Here is a 16,321-nt window from a genome sequence, read left to right on the forward strand (position 1 = left end):
CACGTCCTGTCGCCATCCTACGTGTGGCAAAAACCAATCCCTGTCGGTTGTTGTAGATCCAAGCTGAAGACAGGACCTCTTACGTCACAACCACGTGACCGCTACCTCCTCGTGTTCTATATAAATGAGGTGACTGGTCATCACACGTTACAGCATGTTCCTGGCTATGTGTCAAATATAGAAACCCGGGATACGTCACCTAGGAGCCCAGCATGGCCGGCAGACCTGGCATGAGTAGCAAGATGGCTGCCGCCTCCTTCTTTACAGGGAATTGTGGCGGCGGCCTAGTCCGGGTGTATCAAGATGGCGGCCAGGTCTCAGCCAATGGGAAGTGCGGCCGCTGGTCGCCAAGGAAACCGTTCCTCAGCAACAAAGTTATCAGACGCCGGGGACTGCAGCAGGGAGAGAGAAGGTGGGTGCCCGTGCAAAGGGAAGGTCGGGGGGCTCCCCTCATTCTATCTATCTATCTATCTATCTATCTATCTATCTATCTATCTATCTATCTATCAGGCCCTATGGCTGTTGCCCTCCATGCTGCAGAATCTGATACACAAAGGTGTGGTGCAGCAATAGTCTGTGTGTGTACAGTATACAACACACACACTGACTGGTACCAAGTATACAGTTCTGTTCCCTTGCCAGGCTGTGCCCCCTTGGTGCAGTTCCAGTTGGCAGAGGCATCTACTGGGAGCGGGTGGCATCTACTGGGAGCGGGTGGAGCCTCCAAGGCATTTTGGGGTGCTTTGTAACTGACCCCCCAAGTGAATTGAAATGTCCCTCAGAATTAAAAGTGTGGTTGGTGACAGAGGAGTATGTAGATATTGCTATGTATGGTATAGGTAGCATAGCTCTCCCTTTAAACCGTGTGTGTGTGTGTGTGTGTGTGTGTGTATGTGGTACACGGCAATCAGATTCATGTGAATGATGAGTGCGTTACTGTGGACACTTAGCAGAACATTGCAAATTAACGTTTATTACCTGTCTCTCCTTACCCCCTACTAGGACACCATAGCAGGCACCATGACATCTGCCGGGGTTAAACCTCCCATACATGAGCAGATCTCTGAGCTACAGAAGAAAATACAGCTTCTTGGTGAGGCCATAATGTTTATTTTTGTTTTTACTAACACTTAGTTTAGGTATAGTATCTCCTCCAGCTGTACGGTGCTGCAGAGTTAGCTGGCACTTTATAACCAGAACATCGTTCAACCAACTTCAGGCTGATAATGGAGATCAAGTCCATACATTGTGTAGTGTGCGGAGGCGCTCCACGTATCAGGCAGTAAGTCCTGCCCTCTTCCCTGTCAGCTGCACTATTGTGCAGTGTATTGCCAGCCTAATTCTGGAGGGGAGATGTATCAAGCCTTGGAGAGACATAAAGTGGATTAGTTGCCTTAAACAACCAATCAGCTTCTAAGTGTCATTTCAAAACTGCGCTAGATAAATGACAGCTAGAAGCCGATTGGTTGCTTTGGGCAACTTCTCCGCTGTATCTCTCATCAAGGCTTGGTACATCTCCCCCTGGGTGAGAGATAAGATTCCCCAGCTCAGACTCAGGGGCACTAGTGCCAGGCGCAGGCTGAGCACTTCCCTGGCAGAAGGATACATTAGGGCAGGAGTTAATGTAAAATGGCTATGATGACATTTATGCATTGATAAGAGGATCCACCTGGATTGGTGAATCGGGCTGGTTTTCTCTCCTCAGCCCTGTATATAATGTCTGTATAAAGAGTGGTTACTAGCCAATGTAAAGTTACAAAGCATCACTAGCTTCCAGTAATGTGAGTACGAAATTCAAGGAACAGAGCTTCTAAAAGCTATATGAGCCAATGAACAGCAAGCTTGTTCCTATCACACTCCTGTCCCTCTTGTGTTCCTGTGGCCAACAGATTAAATCTCGCCCTTTAATCTGTTACCCAGCTGTCCTGCAATGAGTCCAGCTTCCTATGTCAGCACTCTGCCAGCTGACCAGCAGTCCAGATTCATTATTAGTGCTCAGATAGGATTCAGCCAGAGGGACCAGCAATGAGGTGCTGCAGCAGTGACGGACTTTGGTGGTGGCAGTGATTACTCCTCTACCACTGACGTGGCCGTTTACACTTTACACTCCCAGTTGCTGATTGGCTGGTTTGGCTCACCAATAAGAGTCAGAAAGGTGTCTACAGCCATTGACATCTAGTTGCTGAAAATACAGCGAAACCTCCATATGAGCTTCTGGAGCTGGTGTCTGGTTAAACCCATCCCATCACTGAAACCACAGTTACTCCAGATGATAGGAGGGAGGTTTGCTACAATTTAATTTGGATGGAGTTCTATAAGTTTAATAAATTGTCCTATAAAGGCTTGTTTTATATAGCTTACACTCTAATAGTGAATAGGCAATGTAGGGAGCTAAAGAAATATTGGCCCTCATTCAGAGCCGTACGCTCTGAGCAGAGCGCACGCTCTGAATGAGGGCCGCCCTCCATTATTATGGAGCGTCCTCCTGGACGCTCGTATATCTGTGGGTCACCACCCACAGCCTATACGAGCGTGCAGTTTGATGGCCGCGATGGTCTTGACCATCGCGACCATCGCCACTGCGAGCCGGAGCCTGCGGTTGAGGTTTTTAACCGCAAGGCCCGGAGTGATTTTGGCTCTATCAGAGCCAAAATCACTCCCACTGACATCACTAGTGATGTCAGTGGGCCGGCTTCTGACGGTAGGCGTTCCCTTGGGAACGCCCCCGTCAGGGAGGCATGCCCACCAAAGGGGGCGTGCTGTCAATCAACATCGACAGCACGCCCCCTTTGATCAGACACAACGAGCGAAGGAAAGTCCTTCGCTCGTCGCGTCTGGCGCATGCGCACGACGGAGCTCCCTCCGTCGTGCGCATGCTCAGTGCAGACCATCGACCCAGTTGCGAGCAGACAGCCGCTTGCGAGTGGGTCTGAATCAGGGCCATTGTGTGATGGAAATCCTGTCCCGCAGAGATTGCACTCAGAAGAACTGCCAAGACAGAATGATTGTTCTTAGAAATCATTTACTTCTAATGGTGCATACACACGGTCAGATTTTTCCTTCAGATCTGAACGATAACGATTTAAAAATCGTTCAGTCGTTCATATCTGAAGGAAAATCTGACATATCTGACATGCCTGAACGATGGACGATGAATGATGCGCGTTCCCGTTTGTCAGATAACGATATCTGACATCTGATGTGTTTGCAGTCAGACTTGGACGATTCCATTCATTTTAATGCAGTCAAAAATCGTTCAATCGTTCAAATCGTTCAATCGTTCGTCTGACAAATCTGACCGTGTGTGTGCTCCATTGAGCTGCATACACACACAACGATTTTGTTATGAACGATTTTCTGTCAGATTTTTTAAAGTATAATGAACGATTTTTTTGAATTACAAACGATTTTTGCAGATTCCCTTACTGAAAATCGTTGAGTTGGTCAGTCTGACTGAACTACAAACGTGAACGCGCATGAACGATAATCGTTCATTGTTTTAACTCAGAAAGTGAACGATTTTTTGAACGATATCGTTATCGATAATCATTCAAAAAATCGTTGTGTGTGTATGCACCAAGTGTTTGTTCTTGTACTGAGTGTCTAATAGTAACTGGCTGTTGTGATGTTACAGATGGCGATCACAAGGCCTACCAAGAGAACTCCATTGGGACTGTGCAGAAGAATTGGGAAACCATTCAGTTCTTACGTCAGGAGAACAAAAAGTCGCATCGAAAGTTGGCCGACTTGCTTGCGGTAAGCAGGTTCATGTTGAGAACTACTGAGGCCCTGACAGACTCTATTTAACCCTATCCTCCGTCTCGCATTCATCCATATTTCTCTCTGTAAAGTAATCCCAAAAAATGTGTTGTTTTTTTTTCCCCAAAAACATTTAAATGATAGACAACTTGTAGCACAATAGTTGTGTTAGAAATACAACTTCCAACTTGTGTTACTAAACGATGACTGGTGATACACTGTGGAACTTGTAGTTCTACAATAGCCTGCTGTCTTGCCCCTGTATAGATAATAGTGCAGCCAACGTTTCCATCGCTTGTGTTTCTCAGGGTGACGAGAAGGTGATAAAAGAGGCTTTTCAGAGCCACGCTGTGGAGAGAGCGGCCATGAAGAGTAAAAGCGGACAGGTGAGTGCTGATACAGGTATCTATGCAATTGGCCATATATTGTTCTTATTTTGTGTTATAATGACTTCTCGATTCCATGATGTATGTCTGTATCAAGCTGTATTTTTACTTTGGATATTTATATCCTATAAATAATGGGAAGCAGTCAGGAAGCAAACGGTCGAAATGCTACTGACTCCATAATGGGATGCAGTCGGGAAGCCGGCGGTCGAAATGCTACTGACTCCATAATGGGATGCAGTCGGGAAGCCGGCGGTTGAAATGCCGACGGCCGGCTTCCCGACTGTCTAATCCCGGCAGGGGTCTAATGATAGGCGTCAAAATCCCAACTCCTATCATTAACCCAAAACCGGGAGCCCGACGCCTGGCATACCGAACGAAGGTAAGCTGGGCGGCGGGCACGGACAACTGCGGGGCGGGGGGGGAGGGTTAGTTTAGGGGCTCCCGGGGGGACTTAGGGTTAGGCCCCCCCCTCCCCGGGAGACTTAGGTTTAGGCTGCAGGAACGGGGGGGAGGTTAGGGTCAGGCACCCCTACGGGTGGGTTGGGGGGTGGTAGTTTTAGTATTACTCACCTAAATCCCCTGACGAGATCTTCACCCCTGCCGGGCTTCCTTTGGGCAGGCGGTAATACATACTGATTCCTAAATAATATATAGATGTGATAGATTACATGGTTCTCGGCTTTCATTCCGTGGTTACAGCTCACTCACAGTTGCGTTGCTGATATTCTTATTATCTTCTCTTAATATACCCTGCTTTATTTGTTTGCCCCTCCCCTCCCACATCTTTACTTTTTTAGCCATTAGACGATGCTAATGTTGAGTTATCTATACATAAAAGAGGGAGAGGCATATTTAGAAAATACAGAGAGAAATTGTCGCGGTAAAACCAAATCTGTTGCCGATATGAAAGTGTTTTTGAATATTTTTTTATTACCAGTACGTGCCAAGAATTGGATTATTTTCCTGATTGCTTTAGACTTGAATCACAGATCTCTTTTTAAAAGGGACAGCAGCCGCTGTTTTCAAAGCTTCACTTCATGATTTTAGATGGCTTAATTATATAGAAATATTTATATATTCTACCTATTTTTTTTTTAATAGAATGTACTTGTTAAATGCTAGCAAGAAGCCGATTTCTTCTCTTGTCCTCTTCTCCAGTCTTTAGAAGTTTTTATACATTTCCCCCAAAGACTGGACACAGGATAGTATGTAGAATTTATATGATTTCTATAAAATCTGGAACCATTTACAGTGCCTTGCAAAAGTATTCACCCCCCTTGGCTTTTTACCTTTTTTGTTACATTCTAACTAATTTTTTTATTTTATTTTTTATCTGAATTGTATGTGATGGATCTGCACAAAATAGTCTAATTTGGTGAAGTGAAATGAGAAAAATATATATAAAAAAGAATCTTTATAAATAAAATTTGGAAAATTGGCATGTGCATATGAAATCACCCCCTTTGCTATGAAGCCCCTCAAAAGTTCTGGCGCAACCAATTACCTTCAGAAATCACATAATTAGTGAAATGAAGTCCACCTGTGTGAAATCTAAGTGTCACATGATCTGCCAATATAAACTCACCTTTCCTGAAAGGCCCCAGAGGCTGCAACACCACTAAGCAAGAGGCATCACACCATGAAGACCAAGGAGCTCTCCAAACAAGTCGGGGACAAAGTTGGTGAGAAGTACAATTCTGGGTTGGGTTATAAAAAAAAAAAAAATATCCAAATCTTTGATGATCCCCCGGAGCACCATCAAATCCATCATCCTCAAATGGAAAGAACATGGTACCACAACAAACCTGCCAAGAGAGGGCCACCCACCAAAACTCACAGACCGGGCAAGGAGGGCATTAATCAGAGAGGCAGCACAGAGCCCAAAGGTAACCTTGAAGGAGCTGCAGAGTTACACAGCAGAGACTGGTTTATCTGTGCATGTGACCACAATAAGCCGTACACTCCATAGAGCTGGGCTTTATGGAAGAGTGGCCAGAAAAAAGCCATTACTTAGTGATAAAAATAAGAAGACATGACTTGAGTTTGCCAAAAGGCATGTGGGTGACTCCCCAAATGTATGGAGGAAGGACTCTGGTCAGATGAGACTAAAATTGAACTTTTCGGCCACCAAGGAAAGCGCTATGTCTGCCTCAAACCCAACACATCCCATCATCCCAAGAACACCATCCCCACAGTGAAACATGGTGGTGGCAGCATCATGCTGTGGGGATGTTTTTCAGCAGCAGGGAAGAAGAAAATGATTTGAGTCGAGGGAAAGATGGATGGTGCTAAATACAGGGATATTCTTGAGCAAAACCTGTTTCAGTCTGCCTGTGATTTGAGACTGTGACGGAGGTTCACCTTCCAGCAGGACAATGACCCGAAGCATACTGCTAAAGCAACACTCGAGTGGTTTAAGGGGAAACATTTAAATGTGTTTGGAATGGCCTAGTCAAAGCCCAGATCTCAATCCAATTGAGAATCTGTGGTCAGACTTGAAGATTGCTCTTCACAAGCGGAAACCACCCAACATGAAGGAGCTGGAGCAGTTTTGCCTTGAGGAATGGGCAAAAATCCCAGGGGCAAGATGTGGCAAGCTCATAGAGACTTATCCAAAGCGACTTGCAGCTGTAATTGCCGCAAAAGGTGACCGACAAAGTACTGACTTTAGGGGGGTGAATAGTTATGTACGCTGAAGTTTTCTGTTATGTTGTCCTATATGTTGTTAGATTCACAATATAAAAAAAAACTCAACTTCACAGTTGTAGGCATGTTCTGTGAATGAAATGATGCACACCTTCACACAATCCATTTTAATTCCAGGTTGTGAGGCAACAAAACATGAAAAATGCAAAGGGGGGTGAATACTTTTGCAAGGCACTGTATATCTTTGATAATTCCAATCCATTGATTCCCTGTCTATATTGTGTCCCTTTCAGACCGCCATCCAGCTTATGGACCAGAAGCTCTGTGACAAAGTGAAGCGTCTTAACGCCTTGCACCACCAGACGGAAGTTCGCAGGAAGCGACTGGTGGAACTGCAAACGGAATACAGGAAGAACGCAGCTGGAGAGCAAGCCAAGCCGGGGAAAGATGATAGTGCGGCACAGGAAGAACAGGTAACCAGTCTGATCACACTGGGCGCAGCCTGTGTGCAGGTGGTGCTTAGTTGGTTAGAGCTGGTTCAGAATCAGGTGGAGTCGCACATTTTATGTCTATAGTATGTGTCTGCATTACATACACAGGTGGAGTCGCACATTTTATGTCTATAGTATGTGTCTGCATTACATACACAGGTGGAGTCGCACATTTTATGTCTATATTATGTGTCTGCATTACATACACAGGTGGAGTCGCACATTTTATGTCTATATTACGTATGCATTACATACACAGGTGGAGTGGCACATTTTATGTCTATATTACGTATCTGCATTACATACACAGGTGGAGTGGCACATTTTCTGTCTATATTATGATATTTCATGCAGTAGCTTGTTGCAAGACCTTGCGATGGGCAACAGGATAATTCACCTTAGCACCCTGTGATGGGGGATACAAATCTGTCCATCACTGCGCCAATCACCTTGAAGAGTAACGGAGCCTCACACTATGGTATGAGAGGCAGGGTCTGTATATCATTGTGTTGCTCTGTAGTTTAATGGAAAGTGCCAATCTGTCACTCATTGTTACCTTGAATGAGGCGGTTTCATCTTTCCTTCAGCAATAGGGGACACAGGCACTGGGTTATATTTCCCACCTGAAAATCAGCGCTCTAGGTAATAACCTATTCCAACTCTCTCCTAGAATCCTTCTGCTCTCCGGTTCCTCCTTAGTATACAGTGTCCGGCATAGGTTGTGGGTACAGGGCTTTGGTCCTTTGCTGAATTCCTTTGTGAAGCTCTGATGCTAGCAACCTTTTCTCATCACCACATTGGCAGGCCAATGGCCATTCCCGATATCTACCAGTTTCTGTTGGAGGACTTTGGTCATATTTAGACTGACCAGGAGACCCTGCTTCGATTGACGTTCTCACACCCACATGCCACGTCTGCCCAGGTTGGTCTTGTCGCTTTTCGACAACGTATTCTGCAGAGCTGTACACTGAAAGGATCACGATAACCATACATAACATAAGACAACATTACACAGAAGGTAAAGATGTCCCTGGACAAATGAGCTAACAATCTAAGTGGTTGAAAAAACACACAATATTGTTCTCAGCGCTCAATTAAGACATTAATTAGACTAAAATAGATGGTGTATTTAATCCTATATGGATAGATACAAAATGCAGATCAGATCTCAGTTCAAAAAAAGAGATTATTTATTATATAAGACAAAATATGTAGTTTATCTATCGATACAATTGCAGGAGTATTATATGGACCAGATCATGCCTAATACTGGTATACTGTAACTCACAATAGACAAACTACATACATATCTACAGACCCAGTCTTTAAAAGAAAAAAGAAAAATAGAGTAAAATTACTTGTAATATGCTGTAAAAAATCGATATCCACAATGTGATCGTTTCCAAAAAAAATTAAATTATATAAATCAAAAGTATTTAGCCGCATAGGTCAATATACGCAAATTAGTTTCTGCCAAATATGTGGACGCTGATATGTGCCAAAAGTAATTTGCCGTTTTAGTCAATATCTGCAATTATTTGCTTCCAAATCTATGGGCGCTGGTATGCGCCTCTGGTTCACTCACGCCCGTTGGTTCGGCTCTAGGATGGCGAGTCCTGGTTCAGAGGGGCTCCCCCCGGTAATCTTCCCGCTGGCCGTCTTCCTCTCTGTCCTGTTCAGGCTGGGGTGATGGTTAGGATGTTCCGTGCAAGGTGGAGACATATAAAAGAATCTAGACCTTTGTAAATGTGAGGACAGTCAGCTGCTGGCAACCAGGAGTGTCCTTCGCCATTTACATTAACGGAACCTCCTTCCTCTTCTGGTTCTGGAGACGGCTTCCTGATTTTGTGCTGCATGGGCACTCCTGAGGTTATAGGAGTAACTGTGTTGGCATCATGTCCGCTGTTGGACACACAGTTCCGCCTGCCCAACTTTTCGCCAACATCGCGTGTTTTGGACTCGAAAACGTATTGTGCGCGTCCCCGCTTTTCACCCTATTCAACTACTAACCAGGTGCAAGCGACGAATGCAGAACAGGCGAAAAGTACTGTCAGAATAGGGGAAATCGGCCTCATCCCCCCCCCCCCCCAAAAAAAGATATGCACTAACATTGGGCATCAATGTAGTAGTGTTCCAATAGCCCTAATAAAACTATTTGGGCTACTGAAGTTGTTTAAAATCCTTGTTATTAGCATCCTTGTAAAAGGGGTGAAGAATGGCATAAAGCTGTATTTTTTTGCTGAAAATAAGTAGCCCAGTGAAATTTGGGGTACTGAAGTTGTTGGGGCACTTGAAAATGGGCGCTAGCATATTTTTCTGTCTCTATAGTGAAGTTTAAAAAAACCATGAAAAACGCACCTGTTGCATGCACCTGCAATCCTAAAAACACCGGACCCATCCTTGCAGACCCATAAGAAGGCTATTTCGCTAGTTTTTATGCTTGTCCCCCCACTTGGAACTTTTTCGCCCCCAAAATGAAAGTACTTTTTTGGGGTGTTCCTATGTTTTTTGACACAGTTGTCCTTTGGGGGGCTGTCCCAAGGGTTCTGAGTGGCTTCCCCACGTTTGCGCCCCAAAATAAAAATGTTGCACTCTTCTCCTGCTATTCTTAGGCAAATCTTTTTCGCCTATGACATTGCATTGACTTTCCGCGTAAGCTGTCTGGAATTGAATTTGGAGATAAGTTCCGACCACGCGAAAATCCGCGATCAGCCATACTTTTCTGCGGGAAAACGGCTTTTTGCTTCTAATTGAATACGACCCTTAGAAGTTGCTACGGCAACTGCTGTCACCAAGGAAGCCACCGAGATCAACAAAGGAGGAACAGGGATGGTAGCAGTGACGAGGTCCAGCAGCTGATATTAACTGGGTCCACTAAGACTTCTAGACTACCCTGTCTTTGGTGTGATGACGCCTTGGCAACACCATGTAAGGTCCTTCTGCCTACACACATTGCTTTCTATTAGTCAGAAGACCCATTATGAGGGAGGCAGGACACAGAGCTGATCTATAGTGCAGCCGCCTGTAACAGCCATCCACACCCCGGGAGTCAGGACCTTTCTATGTCCTTGTGTGTCCCTATAGACGGTGATCATATGGATCCCATGCGGCTTCTCCAATGTATGCTCAAGGGTCATGGACACTGTGTACTAGGGGGGACAGGCTCTACGGTCACACAGTGTATTCTGCCTCTTTATGGTCTACTTATTTCATCCACAGAATGAAGCCACAGAACAGGAGGAAACTCCTCAGCAGGTTAAATATCTTATATCTGACCAAGCTCTGCTCCCACCAATCATTCTGCTGTGCAGTGTAATCTACTTACCGCTTGTCTCCTAAATCATACATACGCTTCTGCTGTCTTCATCCTATGCTGTATTCTGCTGTTACCCCAGCACCCTGTTTTACATATCCCCCCCCCCCCCCCCCCCCTCTTCCACACCCTTCTGCCGTCCACAGATGATTCGCCTCTTGGAAAACAGACTGGAAAAAGCACAGCTAAAATTGCAGGAATCGGATCATATATACAGTGTATACGAGAAACTTAAGGACCATATGCAGGTGACGTATACTGTACTCTGCATCATTGTCCCGTGTCTCGTCCTAGTCTGGGTGTATCACATATACTGACACTGGCGCTGTTTCTACAGGAGGAAAGTCTGACATTTCAGTCACAGCTGGATCTCATAGAGGCTGAAATCCTGAAACAGAGACATGAACTGAAGGAACTGCAGACAATGAACAAGGATGCAGTGATGTCACGGGACATGGCTCGGGTATGGGGCAGCCAATAACATCCTACAGATACCAGTGTTATACGGCTCCTCTCTATTATATTATACACAGCACAGACACCTCTGGGGGCAGATCCCGGGAATATCTGTGTATTATACAGCTTCTCTCTATTATATTATACACAGCACAGACACCTCTGGGGGGAGATCCCGGGAATATCTGTGTATTATACATCTCCTCTCTATTACACTATACACAGACACCTCTGGGGGCAGATCCCTGTAATATCTGTGTATTATACAGCTCCTCTCTATTACACTATACACAGCACAGACACCTCTGGGGGCAGATCCCAGTAATATCTGTGGATTATACATCTCCTCTCTATTACATTATACACAGCGCAGGCACCTCTGGGGGGAGATCCCAGTAATATCTGTGTATTATACAGCTCCTCTCTATTACACTATACACAGCACAGACACCTCTGGGGGCAGATCCCAGTAATATCTGTGGATTATACATCTCCTCTCTATTACATTATACACAGCGCAGGCACCTCTAGAGGGAGATCCCTGTAATATCTGTGTATTATACAGCTCCTCTCTATTACACTATACACAGCACAGACACCTCTGGGGGCAGATCCCAGTAATATCTGTGTATTATACATCTCCTCTCTATTACACTATACCCAGCACAGACACCTCTGGGGGGAGATCCCAGTAATATCTGTGTATTATACATCTCCTCTCTATTACACTATACACAGCGCAGACACCTCTGGGGGGAGATCCCAGTAATATCTGTGTTTCTACTTCAGGGTCCATAGGGTATCCACAGGATACCTTGGGGTATAGGTGTGACGTCAGTCGCAGGGCACCAAAGAGTTAAGCTTTCAGCCTCCCAGGATGCACTAGGTCCCCCTCCTATACCCCGCCCCCGGGCCAAGGCACCTCAGTTTAGTTTGGTGCCCGGCCGGAGTCGGGTGCACCTGTTGGAGTGGGGGCTAGAAGAGCCCCTGAAGCTTATTCTTCATGCAGCTGTGGCTGCACATCTGGATGAACAGCATGGACAGTCAGTCCTGACGTCCATGCTGTCTTCCCTACACCCCGCCGGTACCAGAACGCCGGTACTGATCCGGGGATGCTGGTGGGCGTCTGGGGTCACAGCTAGCGGTGACCCCAGATGCTCCGGACCATGGCCGGATTCAAGGGGGACAGAGGTAAGCAGCGGGGTCCCGCGGTGGGTCCCCGCTGATCACATGGTCCTAAGTCCCCAGGCAGGGGGCTCCCTGGGGACTGGCTGCAGCGTGGAGCCAGGCGACCAACCTGCGCTTCCACTACCCCCTGGGACAGCGGACCGCAGCAGAGCGGTAGCGCTGCGGCGTCCCAGGGGTTAAATGCATGCCAGGGGAGCACGCCTTCCCTGTCTCACAGCCGGCGCCTCCCCCGCTGCACACAGCCCTCTCTGCATGCTGCCGACTGGTCCTGTGGCAGCGCTCCTCCCCCAGGCCAGCCTCCTCTCTGCTCCTCGGCGGCCATCTTCTCCAGAACGCATGGTGAACGCTGCTGGAAGCGCTGGACGGAAGCATCGTGGTCTGGGTCCCCCCGCATACCTCTCCTCCGCTGTGGTCAGGTCTGTGTATGCAGCGCTGTGTCCTACCAGGCCCTGTGTCTGTGTAGTTGAGTGATCAGCGCTGTTAGTGCAGGAATTGTTATTTCTCTGCATTGTATGTGACTGTGCTAGCGCTGCTGCCTGTAACTTTTCTTCTCTAAACTGTCAGCTTTATTACTGTCCCTGTTCTTCTGCTAAAGCCCTTGCGGTGCGGTGCTGCAGGGTGGTCTCTCGCCTATTTAATACTTAATTGGTGAGAGAGGTCACATACGTGGTGCCATCATGTCTGAAAGTGATTTTCCCCTCCGGCTACAGTGTACCACGTGCAAAGTACCGTTAGCGGAGGGGGAGGGTAGCGCGGAGGGCCTTTGCCGGCAGTGTTTGTCCATGGCGCGGCCTATTACGGTTACAGCACCGGTACAGGAGCCGCCCTGGGCTTGTTTCGCTCAGGCGTTAACAGCTTTAGTGGGCCAGTTAGCTCCGCAGCCCGCGTTTACTCCGATGGGTTTGTCCCAGCAGTCTGTGGTGTCGTCACCCATGCAGGGGTTCCCACGACAATTGGTGGTACCCCACAGTCTCCCTATTTCCCCGCTCCCGGGTTCTCAGGAGCCAGCGTGGGTTAACTCCCTGACGAGTTCTGTACAGCACTTGTCGGATGTGTTGCAAGGGGAGTCTGTGATGCGGCCTCATAAAAGGCCGGTGGCGTCTCTGTCCGCTCCTTATGAGGATGACGAAGGGACGTCTGATGATGGGGAGATTCTTGATCCTTACGATCAGGAACCTCTCCATACTAAGGACGCTGATGCTAAGTCCAAAGTATATATTCCTGGACTTATTCGGGCGGTCCGCACAGCCTTGGTGATTGAGGACGAAGTTCCCCCAGCGGCTAAATCTAAGTATGCCTTTTTCAAAGATGTGAAGGGCGATGCCACAGTCTTTCCTCTTTCGGGTCAGTTGGTGGACCATTTAGAGGAGGCGTGGAAACAACCTGGCAAAAGATACCAGCCGCAGAGACGCCTGGCGGTGGCTTATCCGTTCGCGGATAATTATTTTGCTAAGTGGGAATCCCCTCCACAGGTGGATTCTCACGTGACCCGTCTTGTCCGTAGTGCCACATTGCCGATGCCATCCATGTCCTCCCTTAAGGATGCTACGGACCGCAAGGTAGAAATCTGCCTGAAGTCCGCTTATTCCCTTGCAGGGGGGGCAGCACGGCCGGCTATGGCCATTTGCTGGGTTGCCAGAGCGATGGAGCGCTGGGCGGATTCATTAGAGGCTTCTTTTGAATCCGACTGTCCGGCCGATCAGGCGGAGTTGATTGGCAATCTCCGTGATTCGGCCACCTACATCAACGAGGCGGCTCTAGACATTAGTACTCTGGTGTCTAGAATTTCTTCAGCAGCGGTAGCTGCTCGTCGCACCTTGTGGCTGCGATCCTGGAAGGCGGACGCAGATTCCAAGAAAGGTCTGGAAGCGTTGCCGTTTACCGGAGAAGTTCTCTTCGGTCCGGATCTGGATAAGATTGTGGCCACGCTGGCGGCAGCCAAATCTGCTTGTCTCCCGTCGGCCGCTGCTCCTTCTGGTTCGGGACCATCGTCCTTTCGGTCATCTAGGGCCCAGGGCAGGCCCAAACCACAGTCGTTTCCTCGACCGGCTGGCCCTAAGAAATCGGTCAAGCCCCGGAAGCAGGCATGGAGTACCAGACGTCCGGCCCCCAAGCCAGATGACAAGCCTGCGGCCTGACGGTCCGGGCCTCCCTTTGGGGGATCCCAGGGTGGGAGGCCGCCTGCTACAGTTCGCCCAGTGTTGGTCGACCACTACGACAGACACTTGGGTTCTGGAGGTGGTTTCCCACGGATACGCCCTCTCCTTCCGGCACAGACCCCCGGCTCGCTTCTTCACCACGGGTCTCCCATCAGACCGGAACAAGGCTACGGAGCTGCGGAAGGTATTGCACACTATGCTCCAGGCTGGAGTTATAGTGGCGGTTCCATTCTCCCAGAGGGGCCAGGGTTTCTATTCAAATCTATTTTTGGTACAGAAACCCAATGGGTCATATCGTCCGATTCTCAACCTCAAAGCACTCAAGTCTTTGCGGGTCCCGAAGTTTCGGATGGAGACCCTACGGTCCATCATTCTGGCGCTGGAACCTGGGGACTACTTGGTGTCATTGGACATACAGGACGCTTACCTGCATGTCCCTATTCTTTGGCGCCATCAACAGTTCCTCAGGTTTGCAATCCGCAGCGACCACTTCCAGTTTCGGGCGTTACCTTTTGGCCTGGCAACAGCACCACGTGTTTTCACCAAGGTGATGGCGGTCATGGCGGCTTCTCTGCGGCTGCAGGGAGTCCGCATGTTGCCGTATTTGGACGACCTGTTATTGGTGGCAGGATCTCCAGAGCTCCTGTTACGCCACTTGGACCTGACCATTGCACTGCTGCAACGGCACGGCTGGCTAATCAACTGGCAGAAGTCCACTCTAATCCCGTCTCGGAGGATTCTGCATCTTGGAGCCTTATTGGACTCGGGACAGCAAAGGATCTTCGTGACGGAGGACAAGATCTCTGCTTTACAGTCAAGGGTGCGCAGTTGCCTGCACAACCGCCGGGTGTCCTTACACTCGGCGATGAGGTTACTGGGCTCCATGGTGTCGGTGTTCGACATGGTGGAATACGCCCAGTTTCACTCCAGACCTCTGCAGCACCTGATCCTGTCCAAGTGGAACGGGCTGACTCAGTCTTTGAAGTCCCAGACGATTGTGCTCACCCAGGAGGTTCGCCTGTCCCTTGCGTGGTGGTTACAGACGACCCACCTCAACAAGGGACGTCCGTTCTGGGTTCCAAATTGGGTCCTGTTGACAACGGACGCCAGTCTTCGGTGCTGGGGAGCAGTTTCGGGTCCACACTTGTTCCAGGGCAGGTGGACGCCGACAGAAGCGGAGCTTCCAATAAATATCTTGGAACTCCGTGCGGTCTTCAATGCTCTCCAGCAGGCACAGCGGTTTCTCCAGGGTCGCCCGGTGCAGGTCCAGTCGGACAACGCTACCACCGTGGCCTACATAAACAGGCAAGGAGGAACTCGCAGTCGGGCGGCTCTCGTAGAGGTCTCTCGGATCCTGGTTTGGGCGGAGCGCAATCTTCCGGCCATATCAGCGGTCTTCATCCCGGGAGTGCTAAATTGGGAGGCGGACTTTCTAAGTCGCCAGGACGTTCATCCGGGGGAATGGTCCCTGCACCCGGACGTTTTTCAACTACTGGTGGACAGGTGGGGTCTTCCAGAAATCGACCTCATGGCGTCCCGGCACAACAACAAGTTGCCGGTGTACGGGTCTCGCACAAGAGACGAAGGGGCGTCTCTGGTGGATGCTCTGTCCGTCCGGTGGACGTTCCGGTTCGCATACCTGTTCCCTCCGGTCTCCCTTCTTCCACGGGTAATCCGGGAATTCAAACAGGAAGGAGGGACGCTCCTGTTGATAGCTCCCGCGTGGCCCAGACGGCACTGGTTCTCAGACCTTCAGGGTCTGTCCGTGGACATTCCTCTGCGGTTGCCGCTACGACCGGACCTTCTGTCTCAGGGTCCTTGCCTTCACCCGGACCTGACTCGGCTGTCTTTGACGGCGTGGCTGTTGAGACGGCCATGCTGAGGTCCCGGGGGTTTTCCAGCTCTGTGGTGCGTACCATG

General features: G+C 48.6%; 1 protein-coding gene across 2 annotated transcripts in view; it reads left to right on the forward strand.

The window, feature by feature from the left end:
• The first annotated feature begins 173 nt into the window (after positions 1–173).
• The window catches only part of ODAD3 (outer dynein arm docking complex subunit 3), a 49,501-nt gene continuing 33,353 nt past the window's right edge, over positions 174–16,321 (forward strand). Inside the window, exons 1-8 of one of the 2 annotated variants that reach the window (XM_088473899.1) lie at positions 174–412; positions 1,003–1,093; positions 3,635–3,756; positions 4,068–4,145; positions 7,088–7,267; positions 10,505–10,540; positions 10,745–10,846; positions 10,936–11,061. In XM_088473899.1, coding sequence (XP_088330025.1) covers positions 1,021–1,093; positions 3,635–3,756; positions 4,068–4,145; positions 7,088–7,267; positions 10,505–10,540; positions 10,745–10,846; positions 10,936–11,061 — 717 coding nt within the window. In that variant the 5' untranslated portion in view covers positions 174–412; positions 1,003–1,020. The remainder of the gene's footprint in view (positions 413–1,002; positions 1,094–3,634; positions 3,757–4,067; positions 4,146–7,087; positions 7,268–10,504; positions 10,541–10,744; positions 10,847–10,935; positions 11,062–16,321) is intronic. The other variant, XM_088473900.1, reaches the window with a different exon arrangement.

This window comes from Taudactylus pleione, unplaced genomic scaffold (genome assembly GCF_031769625.1).
Source record: "Taudactylus pleione unplaced genomic scaffold, aTauple2 ptg000145l, whole genome shotgun sequence".
Taxonomy (NCBI): domain Eukaryota; kingdom Metazoa; phylum Chordata; class Amphibia; order Anura; family Myobatrachidae; genus Taudactylus; species Taudactylus pleione.